This window comes from Molothrus ater, chromosome 5, assembly GCF_012460135.2.
Source record: "Molothrus ater isolate BHLD 08-10-18 breed brown headed cowbird chromosome 5, BPBGC_Mater_1.1, whole genome shotgun sequence".
Classification (NCBI taxonomy): Eukaryota; Metazoa; Chordata; class Aves; order Passeriformes; family Icteridae; genus Molothrus; species Molothrus ater.
Window position 1 is genome coordinate 47,485,356 of NC_050482.2, and position 16,239 is coordinate 47,501,594.

Genomic DNA, 16,239 nt, shown 5'->3' on the forward strand with positions numbered 1-16,239 from the left:
CTTCCAGGGAAGGAGCCGGTGGCTCTCTCTGGCACGGGTGGAAGGGACAAGCAGAGCAGACGTGTCCCCACACGCATTGCAGCACCTGTTGAGATCCCGGAGTAACAAACCGAGTCCGGATCCACGCTTGCCACCCGGCTCTGGGCACTGCTCACACACCAAGCCTCCTCACGGCCTGCTTTGCAAGCAGTTTATCGGGCGGGCAAGCAGGCGAAGACACGAAAGGCTGGGAGCAGGGAGGGGACGCACTGCTATTCATAGTGGCGGTCCCCACCCACGGGTGCCAGGAGCCAGACAGGGGAGCACCTTATCAGGGGCCTGGCCGAGCGGCACTCGGCGCTGTCCCAGCGCTCCATCCCCACCCGGCGCAGGGGTGAGTGCCCCGCTGACGTCAGGAGGCCTTCATTTCCTGGCACCGAATTTTCCCCGCCGTGTCCTGTGGGAGAGGAGAGGCGAGGCGGTGGAACTGGAATAGGCGTGCTCAGCCCCACCTCCCCAGCCCTCCAGCTGTTAAAGCTCCCGCAGCGGCGGGCGCGGAGCTGCTGCTCGGCCGGGACTGCGGAGCGGAGGTGTCCGGCTCCTGGTGCGCTGGGAAAGTGCCTCTCCTGGACGGAGCCTCCCCGCTGCCTTCTCCAGGCAGGACCCAGAAAGGTAATTCAGGCGATGTGTTACAGGATGCAGGTTGGGCCTGCCTGCTGCAGCTGGGTTGGGATGGCTGTGCGGGACATGGGGTGCCGCAGCGACCTCAGAGTGCCTCCCGGCCGTGACTCTAGGATGGCACCGCCAGCTGGGGCTGGGCAGAGCTCCCGGGACACGACTGGAAATTTGTGGCCGAATGGGTGTATTTTATGTACAAACATCAATGAAAAAGGCGGGTCAAGTTGGAGGGAGAAGACTCCTGCTCTCTCAAGTGAGAGCTGTGATTTGGGCTGTGCTGTATAAGCTACCACAGCACAGGCTTCTTTGCACGGACTGCAGAGCCCCTTGGAATTCCTAGACACTGCTGGAGGTGCTGGATGAGCACCCAGGAGATGGGGTAGAGGCTCTTCATGCCTCATCATGCTACGCAGGACATCTACCCTGGAAAAAAAGAGAAGGCAGTAAAAATGGTTGCAAGTGGCCCAGTTCTCCAAGTCAGGAAGGTTATTTCCATCCCATTTGTTCCTCTGGCTGTGGCTCTTGCAGTCAGCACTGCAGGACCCAAAGCTATGGGTGTGCTCCATGCTGTCATCAGGTCACTCACGCTGGTTCTCTGGGCTCTCCACGTGCCTCAATAGCCAGCACCAGTCTGTGAGCAGATAACCTGATCTAATCAACAGTAAATGTCTGTGGATAAAATTTTAGAATTTTCTCTCTAGATTTTCAGACATTTATTACTCAAAATTGTCCAGATAACCCAGCTATCTGTGCAAGAGATCAGATATCTTCAATATTTTGTGTACTTTGATTGTGAAAACTCCTTCATGTTTTATCCACTTATTCCATGTTCTCCATGGGAGTCCAAAGTTCCTGCATATTTGAATAATTTGCATTTTATTGTAGTCAGCCTTTTGAAGAGCTGCACATCTTTTACGCAGTGAGGTTAGAAGCTGGAAAAATATTTCTCCAATTCAGTTAGAAGCAGGTCCATTGAAGTATATGTGGGGCTGGGAGTGAGTCAGTGGTATTTTCACCCTTTGTTCATCCCTTGGTTGAATCAACTAACCATTTATTAAAACTACAATCTGCACTCACTAAAATCTGCTGGAAGGGTTTGAGAACCAACTTCATGAGTGCAGTATGTTGTTCTGGAGCAGGGAAATTAAGGCAAATGGCACAGTGAGCACTAAAGTCTGCATTTTGCAAGGTTGATTTTTTTTTTTTCTATTAGAAAGCCTATTTTTCCAGTTTGGGTCACCATTAAGGACTGGTTGCTCATGTTTCATTGTGATACTGTATCTAAACTCCACTTTTGATAGATTTTAGAGACTCAAGCCTAAGTGAGGAATTTAGTGTTTCAAAATCAGTACCTGGCCCCTGGGGTCTAAACTCCCCTCTGTGCATGCATAATGGGCCATGATGTGTCAGCGGCCCCCCCACCCCATGCTGTGGTTTCCGCATATGATTCAAGCTCCCAAGAAAGTAGGGGATTTAATTCCCCTGAACAGCCCACTTAAGCTCTCCTATCCCCTGGGAGACAGGCTTGCTCAGACAGCACTGAAGTCCTTAAGATGAGACAGCAGGAGTGTGTTAGGGACCTTGGCATCGTTGGCTTGTGGACTCCTCACGCAGTGACTTGGTAACTTCTCACACAATGAGCAGCACTGGCTCTGGCGTGTCAGGCCTCTCGTCAGTGCAAGGCAGTGTCTTGGGGAGGAGACTGGTCTTTGAGACATCCTTATTGCTACACTGCTGTGAAGAAGGAGAGATATGAGTTCAGGGCTAGTGGTTGGTGGCCTGTATTTGCTGTTGAATTTGGACTAAGAAGGGCTGTGCTGCAGGCATCCGGATTAGTTATCTGCAAGGTAAAAGGTGTTAAAGTTCCCCCTTCATTCATAATGGTAAACCAAAGCTGAAAGTGCCTCAGAGAATGTAAAAGGGGGAAAATGAATGTAAAAGAGAACAATGAGTTTCCTGTTCTGCATTGTTCATGTCTGAATCTCCCGGTACAAGGTACTGATGTTGTTTGAACTTGTTAGAGGAGTGTAAATTGCATTATGACTACAGCTACTCTTGTATCACAGAAATGACAAGGCAGTTCAGTCTGCACTGCAGGGCACCAAGCAAGTGTCCTTTCCAGTACCTCACCTTCTCCCTGCTCCCCACACTCCTAAAATGTTGCACAACATCAGGCACAGTGCAGACGCCATGCAAGGTGAATTGCCTCCTCCTGAGGGGCTTGGCTTGCCTTGGTGGAGAGCCACTGCCAAACCTTGAGGTGACTCTGCTGCCATTGCCCCATGTCCTTAGCACTGTGGTGTCCTTGCCCAGCGAGGTGGGGATGGAGGTCTGTCCTGCCTCTCCTTCCCCGCTGTTGACAGCCTGTGCTTTCTCTTTTTCTACAGCTTTGGAGAGGTTGTTCAAGAAGGCAAGAGGATGACAACGTCGCCTCCCCCAGGCTGCGGCAGCATCGGTGCCGACTACCACCTGCTCTGTGACACAGAGAAGGCCTGGGGGATTGTCCTGGAGTCGCTGGCTGCAGCAGGCATCCTCATCACCATTTTCCTCATCTGCTCGCTCTTCTTCCTCATCTGCAAAGTGCAAGACAACAGCAAGCGGCACATGATCTCCGTCTATTTTTTCTTTCTTTTAGGCACACTCGGTGTTTTTGGCCTCACTTTTGCCTTCATCATTAAACTCAATGACAGGACTCGTCCCACTCGCTTCTTCCTGTTTGGGGTCATCTTTGCCCTCTGCTTCTCGTGCCTCCTCACCCATGCCTGCAACCTCAGCAAACTAGTGAGAGGAAGAAAGCCCTTCTCCTGGCGGGTGCTGCTGCTCTTCCTTGTTTCCTTTGCCCTGGTACAAGTTGTGATCAGCATCGAGTACTTGGTCACCATGTTTGTAAACCAGAGAGAAAAATTCCTGCAAATGGATCGGGAAAATACCAACAAGGACTTTGTCATGCTTCTGATCTACGTGCTCTTCCTGATGGCTCTGACCTTCTTGGTTTCCATGTTCACATTCTGTGGGCCATATAAAAGCTGGAAGAGGCACGGGGCACACATCTTTGTCACTGTCCTGTTCTCCATTGCCATTTGGGTGGTGTGGATCACTATGCTCATAAAAGGCAACACAGTTTTAGAAAAATACATGTGGGATGATCCTGTTGTGGCCATTGCTCTGGTGTCCAATGGCTGGATTTTCCTGATAATGTATATTGTCCCTGAAATTTGTTTCCTCACCTCTCCTCTGAAGCTAGAGGACTACCCTCCAGAAAATGACTTCTGCCAACCCAAGTTCATAAAGCAGACAACTGGAGTGGACAACCGTGCCTACACCCAAGATGAAATTGTGCAAGGTATGGTGAAGTGGATGACTCCACTGCCCCCCAGCCCTAAGCACACAAGCACCACTCATGACCTAAAAGAGGTGGGAGAGCTGCAAGAAAAGATTTGAAGATGATAGATAAATGAGAGGATAGGAAGAAGTTTCAGACTGATGAAACTTTGGAAATGCCCATGAAAATTAATCTCCAGACATGAGGGAAATGAGTGAAGACCAATGCAAAGTAATGTGTAGGAGCAGTGACTGAGTAGGAGACTTGCTGCATGTCAGGGCTGAAATGTAACTCATTATGACCCTCCTATGTCTGGGAAGTCCATGTTGAAAATCAGAAGGGGTTTTTTGTCTCTTAGTGATGCATCAGCTCTTCAGGTCTATCTAGGTTATACCTTGCAGTTATTTACTCCAATTTTGATCAGGTTCCCATATCCATGTAAGAATGTCATCCAAAAAGGAGGCAAGGAGGTCTTTCTTTTCTGTATTAATCTTTTGCCTACTTGGACAAAGCAAAATGTTTCTATCAGTTGAGGTTTCCCAAACCTGTGGGTAGGAGATGTGATTCCTCTGGGTGTGTATTTGCTCCTGGTATCATATTCATCACCTGGAGTCAGACCCCCAGGTTTGTGAGAGAATAGCCAAGAAAGGCTGTGCTCTCCCAGGGAATACCCTGAAGAGGGTCTTGTGCGTACAAGTGGGAGGGATTTGGCTGGTGATGGTGACAGTAATTGTGAGGCAATGGGAGGTGTCTAAACTCCAAGGCCACCTGCGTCCTGTTATTTGTAATACCATTCATTCCTGATTTCAGAAGGAAATATTTAATGTCCTCCACCTACGGATTTTAGCCCATTCCTGCCTGCACACTTCACAGACCAGTCTAAAAGGAGCTGCTCATGTAGCCACAGACTCTCTGAGTCTCCCTTGATGTGGTATTTCTGAGCTACTGTGTAATGCTAATGCACTAACTTTCCTCTGCCTTTGTCTTGTGACACAGGAAATGTCAACTACTCCCCGTACGCTTCTCACTTTCAGATGAAGGTAAGTTCCTGCCACTGTCACCCCTTTCACCACATGCAGGCTACAGGCAGGTGTAGCCTGTTCAGGTGCTGGGAGGAAGGGAAGGAGAAGGGGCAAAGACAGATGGGCCTAGAGCAGGCTCTGTGAAGGCAGGCCTGTGCTTTGCATGGAGCCAAGTGATTCTGTGCCATGTTCATGGAGGTGCCTGTGGCTGGGAGGAAAGAAAGAGCTATGACATGTCCAGGGACATGGGAAGGCAAGAGGGGCCCAATGTAAAGAGGTTATGGTTTTCAGTACTTTGGAATTTGGTACCACATAAGAAGTCCTCTATTCAAGCACAGTTCCTACACTAGACTGTGCCCTATCCTAGGAGAGTGTGCTTATTTCCTCAGCCCATGCCCTGAATGTATTCCCATCAGTGCAGATCCAGAGCGGGCAGTCTGCATGTCCATCTGTCCATTCACCAGTCCTCCTTCAGACCACAGCCTAGCCAGGTCTAGAAGCTCACATCATGTTCCCACATGTCCTCTGGTGACCTGTCTCCATCACTAATTTGTTCTGCCAGGATCCTCTTCCACAGCCTTATTGGTCACATTCTCAGGAAACCTTCAGCTCTTGTTTCTCCCTTCCTTCCTTTGTTTTTTTAATAAGCTTTGTTTTATTACTTCTGTCCAGTTTTCAAAGGTAAAGACTTCTGTGCTTCCTTTTCAGGCCATTGAACCCCAGAATGATTTCTCCATCCCTCGCCCCAAGGCCCGGACAAGCCCATACCATGACTACACTGGTGGGAAGAGCCCCATGTAGCAGCTCCACAGTGAGCAGAGACTGAGTGCCCCTCAGCAGAGGCACAGGGAATGGGCCACATGCTGACAAAGGAGATGATCCTGCAGAAGAGTCAACCCACATCAGCAAAAAAGGAGAGGGATCCTCTTTCCCCCACACAGGCACCTTTGTACCTCCCTGTTATTCTTCAGACACAGCTTTCAGACACAGCCCTGGCCATCCTGTCCCTGCTCACTCTGTCTCCATGGAAAGGAGCTTCTCTCTTCTGATGGAGGAGCACTCTGGCCTATTTCCAGCAGGAATGCTAGAGAAGCAGGAAGATCATCAGCTGGGTCTGTGACTGGCTTTGCCCCAGACAGGACCTGCTTTAATCAGCTCATGGGGGTGCCTGCACCCCTCATCTGATGGGAGAAGAGGAAGGAGCAGGAGCATCAGCCCTACACATTCCTTCCTCCTGTATACCCACAGAGACATCTCAGGTACTACTGAGGACATCTTTATCTATCCCCTGTTACTTTTGTGCCCACTCCCAGCCCTGCCTGGCTGTCCTCCAGAGATCAGTGAAGAAGAGACAGAGAAAGAAAAAGAATACTCCATTTTTCATCTTCATATTTGCTTCCAGCACCTTCCTTATCATCTAGGAGCCATGCTGGAGCTGGGGAAGAAAACTTAAAGGCATAAAACCATCTACACCAATTTACCCTGACACATGTTCCAGTTCATGTTCTAAAAGCTTCCTTTCCAGCTCTGGCTCCTGCCCATGTGCCTCAGCTGAGGTCCCCAAGGTGCCTGCCCCCTGCAAACTCTCCCTCCCCACCCCAGCCATTCCAGGCTGTGGATCCCCAAAGACAAAGCCTCTCCCATGTGGCTCCTTGCAATACCCTGGTGGGATATAATCCTGTGAGCCCTGGATCTCAGCCTCTTCCTGAGTGTGTCTGTGGCATTTACACAAACATTTCCCAAGCAGCCAGGTTACAGAGGGCAGACACCCTTCTTCCCATGCATGAGTGAGCAAAAGTGTGTGTGTGCATGTGTGTGATGTGTGGACTGCACCCTGGTGATGAGCAATGAGTCTGCAGAGTTGAATCATTCTGTAACCTGCTTTGCATTTGATAAATAGCTTTCCATGGTATTTCATCTGTAACTACAGAGAGCTCTCCAAGTGGGTGTGTGTGGTACACTGGCGTCTGACACAGCTCTATATTTATTTAGTACTTTGTATATGGACTGTTTAATTAATAAAAACCCAAACAGCCTGTCTATGAGAAACTGCTGTTCTTCCTTGGGAATGTGATTCCTGTCATGGCTGGTGGGCTGGCAGCAATAGCTCTCCATGGGTTGGAGTGGGCCAGCTCTGGGAGGTTGCACTTAGGGGAAAATGGCAGAGAGGTGCTGCTTTGAAGCTGTCATTGTGGCCCAAAGATCAGCTGCTTGAGGGTGCAGAAGAAGGGTTAGTAGCTTCTCCATGCTACTCTTCTTGAATAAAGTTGATTTAATGTTAGGAGTGCTTAAGAAATGAGGAAATACAAATCCAAGCCACAGCAAGCAAATGCCAGAGGAAAGATGTGAACTTTTCATCACTGTGCATGTCTGTGTCTGCTGTGTCAATACTCCTGTATTTATTCACTTGTCTCTTGTTGGGTACTTGCATGATCAAGAATAGGAAAGGAGCTTGTAGGTATGTAATTCAGTTTGTAAAAAGATGTCTTTCTGAATACATGTAATATTTTTATTTGAAAGTAGAAACAATATCAAAGCAAAATCATATCAGTGAAGATGATAATAATTTTTAAACCTCCTGATAGTATGAGGCAATAATTTCCCTTTTTAGAGAATACTCTCTGATGAGATTCTACATGGTGTGTTATGCCACCACATACCCTTATGCTTGGCAAGTAACCCCCTGCCTCAGGCACAGTGAATCAGGCAGCCTGGGTCTTCCCCACTCTGCCCACCAGCACTGAAGGGCAGCACAAGGACATCTGAGGCTTTTGAATCCCTTGGCATGAGACAGATGCCTCCTAAGGATTGATTTTTAAATGTATCACAGCATAACTTGCCTTTTTCTAGTAAATTAGAGGTGGAAATGATGCTAACCATCCCTCCTCCTCTCTTCCACCTACACAGTCCTCAGGTGTAACACAGGAAGAGGGACAAAACTCAAGGATGCTAATATAATATTGGAGAGCAGGCTGGGAAAAGGGTTTGTGAAGCCATGATGAAACTTGTTGACTTGCGGACTGAAGGTAGGAGGGATATGCTTGAAACAGCACCTAACTTTCAAGAAATTAGTTTTTCAAGCAGATGTGGTGTCACTGTTAACTTTAGTATGTCCCAGCATGATTCAAAAATATGTTGAAAGAGAGGCAGCTCCTCTGCTTCAGTGGAGTCTGGTGTAGCAAAGGAGCAGGCTAACAGGAGAAACAGGAGTGAAGTGTGCTCTTACCATGTGTTTTCAATATCCCAGACACTTGCCAACTCCTTCACTAAACCTCTCAGTGTGCCTTGGCCCTAGAGGCAGTAGAACTGGGCGGGATGAGAGACATCCTATGCACTCCCATTGATTCAGGGCATGGCGATTTTCTTGATTATTTGGTTGTTACTGTGCACGCTGCTTGGCAGAGAAGGAAAATCTCCTTCCATGGATTTAAGAGTGCCTTTTAGAGTAATTTTTTTAAACCTCTGTGATGACACAAATACTAATCTGCCCAGAGTTATTTTGCACTTGTTTGATACTAAGGCAGCTTTGTGTGAGAGCTCATTAAATGCCAAAATAAACATGAGTTTCTGTGGAACTTTGCACTGCTGGGTAAGGGGTGCTGCTGTGCTGCAGGCTTCTCACACCTCAGGAGAGACTTCTGGAAAAGCAGCAGTTTCCTCTCTCCTTATAATTGAGCTTAAACCAAACCAGCTGCTGCTTAGTCACAAACACACAGCCCAGGGAAATCCTAAACTGGTTGGGCCAGACAGACTAGACCCAAAAGGAACAAGTGAGTTGAGGAGGCAGGATCCTCGTGCAGTTTCTTCTGAAAACCTGCTCACTGGGAGGCCTGTAAGCCCAGTCAGGCTCATCCCTATCCCTATCCCTCTCCCTTGCTGGTGGTGCTTGCAGGTGCTCTGCCTTCAGGGCCCTCTGCTTTCCTGTCCCTCCTCTCCCTGTTGAAGGAGACCAGAGAGCCAGAAATGTACACACCAGAGAAGGGTTGGCACAGAGCACACCTGGATTATGAAAGCAGCCAGGATTATCAGGAGGCAGGATAAACTGCTGAACTTCAGGTCAGGGGTGTCATGGGAAAAGAGCAAAGAAGGACAAAAACACTGTTTGGTCCCAGGACCTTCAGGGTCACCATCCCATGGCCTTGCCAGGGCGGCAGGGCTCCACGTGCCTGGGCAGGAGTGAACACGGAGGGTGCAATAAACCCTTGGAGCACAGACCCATGCCAGTGGGGACACAACTTGGAATAGGGAGGGGCCTTGCTGGGGTCACCTCCCAAGTGCTCCCTGTCCCTTCTGGCAGCTGGTGCCAGTGCCACCCTCCCTAAACAAGATTTTTCTTTGAGAGGGATTCACCCTCTTCCTACAAGTCCTGTAGCCCTTGGTGTGGCACAGGGGTCATGAATCCCTCTTCCTCAGCTGGGGCTGCTTTCTCCAGGCTCACGGGGCCAGGTGATCACTTTAATCAGATCTGCTCCCCAAGGAACAGAATCACAGGGCCACAACTTGTGACAGCTTTTGGTCCAAGTGTGCATGTTGCTCCTTGGCCAAAGGTGACTGACTGTCTCACAGCAGGGCTGACAGCACAGGTGGTGTGTCCAGTGCCCAGTTACAGCAGTCACATCCTCCCATACTAACCTTACATTGTAGGTTGCAGTGTTCTCATCACACTGGACCAGAACCAGAGGTAGCTGAAGAGGAGCAATGCCTCCCATTTCCCTGTCCCTGACAGAGGCAAAGTGAACAGCTGGGAGCAGCCTCCTTCAGCCGTCCCTGGCAGCTGCACTACAGCATGTGAGCAGCACCTAGAGGGCAACAACACTCTGGAGCAAGAGACAGCATTCAGCCCGCCCTACACTTCCCCTTACACTCTGTTCTTACACACACACACACTCCCCAGGGAGGGACCGATTTTGCAGCTTCTTAAGACAAGAGCTCGAAAAGCTGCCATTGTGAAAGTCGTGTGTGAGTAATACATGGGATGCCTCTTGCTCTATTCTGCCCCAAGCAGAATATTCTGCTCCCTTTAAAGTGTAAGCTGACAGAACATGCAGGGAGCTGGTGATTCTGAGAATCCACAAAGTTCTTCCTTGTTTCCAGCTCTTTCCTACATTTTAGTAGGTTTAGTGGTACTATAGTCACTCAATGGTTTTGTTCAGATGGGACTTCTGGAGAGGTCCAGTCCAGCTTCTGCCCTGAACAAAGTTCATCTCCAAGACCAGTTTGAGGTAAGTTTTGAATATCTCCAAAGGCAGAGATCACACAGTTTTTTGGGGTCCCTATGCTGATGTCTGACTGCTCTCATTGGGACTTTTTAAAAAACCTGTGTCTAATCAGAATTTCCCTTCTTGCAACTCCTCTGTCATCCTTTGACCTTTCACTGTGCACGTCTGAGAGAAGTCTGGTCCCATCTTCTCCATAGCGCCCATGTAGTTAATGGACAAGAGCTCCTGGATCGCCCTTAGCCTTTCCTCTGATGACTAAGCAGGTCCCTCAGTCTTTCCCCCTGGTGATATGGTCCAAGCACCTCCCAAAGGTCTCAGCAGCTCCCCTGCCAGACTTGCTCCCCTTGTTCAAGCTCTGTGGCAATGAGAGACCCAAATTGGACACAGTACTCCAGATAGAACCTCCTGAGCACTAAATAAAAGGGAATAACCAATTCCCTCACCTTGCTGACTCAACCCTTACTCAGACAGCCTGGTATGTTGTTGGTGTACATTGCCATAAGTGTTCATTGCTGGACAATGCCTTCTTCAGGCTCATTTTCCCCAGCACCAGCTACTCCCTTTGCCCTGGAGGAGCTTGTGTGGGTTACAAATAGAAGGGACTGAACAGTCCTGAGCTTCCCTCTGTAAGGCAGGTGGTTTTTGGCTGGAGCCAGAAATAGCACCCAAGGCCACTGAGCTGAGGGCTGCAGTGGCAGCTGCCTCTCCTAGGAGGAAGCCCTGGAGAAGGAAACCCAAGAGCTCCTGCTCAAATTTGCCTGCTTTCTGGGGCCCTGAATGCAAAGTGGAGGTGTGCCTCAGTGGCAGCAAGCCCAGCCCTTGAGTGCCACTAGGTGTGTGTCCCTGCACCCAGGCTGGGGTTGGTGAGCTGCTGGTGAGCAGCTGCACTCAGTGGAGCTGTGCACTCTGGGGCACCCAGCCACGGGGACTCAGCTGCCTCTGCCCCAGGCAGCCTGTGACACTGCTCTGGCAGTGAGGGACAATGGCCACCAGAGTCTCTGCTGGGGGTCCCTGCCCCACTCCAGCCACCTTGGTTCATTGGGCCTGGGACATGTCTTGTCCCCTCTCCCTGCCTGCAGCGCACTCACCCAGTACTTTCCTATTTAGGATTCTTTCCCTCCCTTAAAGTCAATATGCACTGCCACAAGCAGTTTCTAGGGAAACTGGTGTTTGCTTTGCTTTTGCTATGGTGATGAGTGAAGCACTCTGCTAGATGTGAGTGCCATTTTCTCCAAGACATTCTGAAGGCATGGAGCAGGAGCTGCCCTCCTGTCTGACCAGGCTGATTTTATCTGCATCTGTCTCCAGAGACAGCCAGGGCTGTGCCTGGCTGAGTGGTTTCTCCCATCAAACTGGTTACAGGTGCATTTGAGGAGAAAGCAAAGGCTGTGGCTTACAAAATGGGCATCTTGCTCTCCAACTAATTAGTCAAAAGCTGAAATAGAATGCTGTGTCTCCAACATACGTCGCTGTCTGCTGTTTCTCTCTCAGAACAGTCTGTAGTGAGGATCATATGCTTGAGTATAGAGAAATGCTGGAAATTTTTGATGACATCTCTAATCATGGACAGAAAAGGACCTCAATATCCACTGGTACTGCTCCTTGCTCAACGCTATAAGAAAGTATGTTTTCCTGCAAATCACCTCTTTCCTGGTTTTGCCAGACCAAACAGGCACACGTGAATCTCAGAGGTTAGGCACCGAGGGGCTGCTCAGTGTCACTCGATCATCCCAGAGCGCCCCTATAATCCAGAAAGCAGGCTGTTCCTGCAGGCACCCTGTTTTAGCAGTGCTGAACCTCCCTCTCTCACAGGCTGTTCGTCACATCCTCAGCCCCTACCGCAGCCACCTGAACTTGGTGCCAAGGGCGAAATAAACGAGGCACACCGGCTCCGAGAGTGATCCCAGCACCCGCCCGGTACCCACGGTGGGTGGGCCTCGTCCCACTGCCCTAACTCTGGCAGGATTGAAAGCAGGGCCCTCAAAAACAGGGAGGGAGGGAGAGTGCGAGGAGAGGAGATGAGCCGGCGGTGGGATTGAGGCCCCGCGGGCGGCTCCTGCTGCCATTCCGCCAGCGGCCGCCGGGCGGCGCCCTCGCCCCGCGGAGCGAGGGGCTGGACCTGAGCGGGGAAACGCGCTCGGCTCCGGCAAGAACCGAGCCCGGGCAGGACAACCCGCGTCTCAGCTCTGCTTTGGTATTAACACTCTTAATATCATCGTCATCATCATCATCATCATCATCGTCGTCATCATCATCATCATCACTACTACTATTAATAATAATAATAATAATAATAATAATAATAATAATAATAATAATAATAATAATAATAATAATAATAATAATTTAATGAGATTATTTCATGGCCTTACATTGAGCTTCTGTAAACTTTGCAATTTTGCCACCATTAAATTATTTCTTTGACTCAGCATGCTCCAATTAAAAATAAAAACAAAAAAACCCCACAAATAACTATAACTTTCCAGCTGAAAAAAGGAAGTTTCTCCACTGTGATGTTCTACTTGTTTTATACAGCAGCACAAAGAGCTTGTCACTGAACTCGCTTTATTTTCAGCACAGTTTAGTTTGATTTCAACTAGCCTCTTCCTCACTGTCTGCACTTCAGCTGCTGGAGGGAAATGGTTGCCTGGAGAGGCTGCTGCCCATCTTTGCTGAGGTGTCTGTGGTCAAGGAAATCAGTCAGCACCCAGACCCCAGCACTGCAGATTCCTGGCGCTTCACAAGGCTGCAGGACATGGGCAATTGCTCGGTAGGCAACAAGTGGGCATGCTTGTGTCAGACTGACAGTCCAGTCAGAGTAGGGATCACCAGCTCTGCTCCCCATTCTGTGCAGTCTCCCAGATGGAGGCCACCAGCTTCTGGGCTGGCCTAGGTGGGACTATGCCTGTCAGAAAGCCAGGAGGCCCCCAGTGTCAAAGCCTGGGGTATCTGGCAACAACGTGGACAAATCTATTACACAAAGAAGAATCAAGTCTTTGTCCTTTGTCCTCCTCACCCATCACCACCATCAGTACTATGTACAGAGACTGTGTTGTGGTTCTCCTTTGTCACATCCAGAGTTTTGGGTCAAAATCAGGAAATTGTTTGTGTGAGATGAGACATCGACAGGGCCAAGATTAAATGCCCAGTCCTTAAGCACAAGTCAGCTCAAAAGCAGGTGGATTCACTGATGCAAGGATGTGTGTGCTGAGCCAAGGCATGCTCAATTCTTCAGAGCAGAGGCTGATGGAAGGACTGTGGGACAGTCATAGCACTGCTTCAAATGACCTGAGAGGTGTCTACTCAGTTTGTGCAGCATTGCAGTGCCACTGTCCCCCTCTCTGCTACCCTGCTCCTGCCCCAGGAGGACATCGGCTCTACTGCCCGCTGTGCTTTAGTGAATTCCCTGAAAGCCGAACAAAAGCCTGTCCGGTGTGAGGGCACGAAACCTGGATCCGTGCGTTTCACCGAGACATCGGCTCCTCAGCAGCCAGGCGGGGGCACTGCGGTATCTGCATCCACCGTGGGCACCCGGTTCCGCTCCTCCGAGCCACCCAGGGCGCACCAAGAGACACCACGAACCATTTCTAACCTATTCAAAGCGTTCGAGTGAGTTCACACCAGATCAGTAGTTCCTTCCTTGGTGGTGATCACATTTTTCATCCGGCAGCAGTAGTTCTAATGCCAGATTTACTGAGGCGTCTAGCCCTGGTTCTGGCTACCAAATCCTCGGACAAGAGGGGTGGGAGGAGGGTAAAGTCCTCTCGATGCAAGTTTCATTAGGAGTTTTTACTTTTTTTGAATATCATTTGTCTTTATCGTCTGGTAATACTCTCTAAAAGTGGAATCAACTTTGTGGAATGAATGAGGAAATGCTGAAAGAAGCTGCATGCTCCTTTACAGGATCCCAGAGATGAAACCCTTGCTAGTGTCTCTCCTGATTTCTATTTCACAGTGCACTCTTGAAATGTAGTCAGCTTTTGGAGCATGCTCTGCCTCCAACTGTGCATACAATGCTCTCACTGAAATTAATAGAAGCATGATGATACATTTGAAGTGAGAACATTGGGGGAAAAAAGTTAAATTCTTACAGGTACAATCAATAGCAAAAGGTTCTTTTACTTTAGTTCTCACCTTAGAGACATCTATAGGTCTAAGTACCTAAGGAATCATTTTTATGGCTATATGTGTCTTAGCATAATCCTAGAATAAAAAAAACATGAGCTTGGAAACATAAGGATTTCAAAAATATGTCTTTATAGCCTCCTTCTTAACAGAGATTTGTTACTGTGTTTACCCCACTGTCTCAACCCCAGTCCTATCCTGGGGAATAGAGAATTCTTTGTGTTTGATGGGATCATCACAATACACGTGGACAAGGTGCTGGTCACCAGTTTGCATTGGTGACCTTAGATGTGCTATTCAGAAATTCTGCTGTCTTGTTTTGATATGTCTTTTGAGTTGCTAAGAGTCCTTCAGAAGGTCTTCCACATCCACATGTTTATCCTTCTGTCATGATGGGGAAATGATACTTCCTACATTGAGGGCAGAAGGTGAAGGTCAAATTTTCACCATGCCTAGGTGCTTGCTCACCCACACACCCAGGTGAACTGCTCTGTGTCATTCAGAAAAGAGGGTCACACCTGGGCTGCTTCCAGGCAAGGACTCAAACTACAGGAACTGGTGGAGTCACCATGCCTGGAAATGTTAAAAAAACCCAAGCAGAGATGGAATTTAATGGTGTGGCTTAGTGAGTATGGTGGCATTCAATCGAAGTTTGGACTTGGTGCTCTCGGGGGTCATTTCCAAGCTATGATACTGTGCCCTCCTTCCCCTCCCTACAATGGAGAAATGCTCCCACCAACATCTGGTTTGCAGGACAGAGGGGCCCAAAGAGGTAGGACAGTTCTTCTGAGCAGCAGCCTTACTTAGAAGGGACACTACTATCAAGTATAAGGTTAAGATCCCTTCCTGGAGGAGGATGTCCTTTCACCTAGCATTGCTCATCTGCTTAAATGGAAGCCTCTGTAGGAAGAAATGAGGAGGATCAAAATATCAGGATGCTCTTAGGGCACAAAGTAAGGGGATGTTTGGTATAGGTCCTCACATTCAGACAGTCCTGTTGTCCCTGGCACTCAGCTGCAAACCAAGCACAGAAGCTCAGTTCAGCCCACACTGGCAGCTGGACCCCAGGATCTCTATGGACCCTCCACTCCAGCACTGATATTTGGCCTGTCCTGCTCTACCAGTTAGGTGAAGCAAGTGCAATTTCCCAGAACAAGCTGCATGCCTGCCACTTCTGCTGTGTAAAGTCAGCCAGCAGCATCTTGCTGCAGAGATTTCAGAAGAGGGAGGAAGTCATGGGTTAGTTGCACTTGGTCAAGGGCTTTTCTGGCTGCAGCTACGCCTGGCTGAAACTCCCAATCCTTGTCTCATGAGCTGGACCAGATCTGCAATCATGAGCAGACATCAGGGGGAATGGGAGCATCTCCCAGTCAGGCAGAATGGCCTCCTGTCTCCCTGGGCAGAGCAGCTGATCTGCAGCTCCCTGCACCCAAACCATCCATCCTCCCATTACACCATGGCCTCCTCCCTAGTGCCCATCTGCTACCCTGGCCAAGGGGAGGAGAAGAGCAGGAGTGGAATGTAATCCTGTCACGTTGTGCTGACAGGGAGCATTCATCCTTTGCAGCTTCCTCTGAGCATCTGTAGCGCTGCTTTTCCTGTCTCAGCTCCATCCAGCTCTGCAGGTGAATTCCTGAAAGGCCTGTGAACTAACTGTGCCTTCTTAAAGATCTGAAGAATGAGGACATTATTTACTTTGCTTGTCGATGGGCATCAAATGGTGTGAAAGAAATGTATGCCTCAACTCCATCACTATCTGGGACCAAAATAGCAGATAAAAGGAGAAAATCTGTGGGAGTTATCATTATATGGAGTTGCCATGGAAATAGCATGAGAGAACTTGGAGGAGAGCTGACACACTATGTCTCCAGGAGGGCATAAATCTCCAGCTAGC

At 49.1% G+C, this 16,239-nt stretch overlaps 1 protein-coding gene across 1 annotated transcript; it reads left to right on the forward strand.

The window, feature by feature from the left end:
• Positions 1-568: 568 nt before the first annotated feature.
• Positions 569-6,987, forward strand: LOC118698201 (retinoic acid-induced protein 3-like). Its single transcript, XM_036401317.1, has 4 exons — positions 569-651; positions 3,045-4,000; positions 4,976-5,019; positions 5,710-6,987. The coding sequence occupies exons 2-4, from the start codon at positions 3,076-3,078 to the stop codon at positions 5,800-5,802; spliced, it is 1,062 nt and encodes a 353-aa protein (XP_036257210.1). The 5' UTR covers positions 569-651; positions 3,045-3,075; the 3' UTR covers positions 5,803-6,987.
• Positions 6,988-16,239: the final 9,252 nt, after the last annotated feature.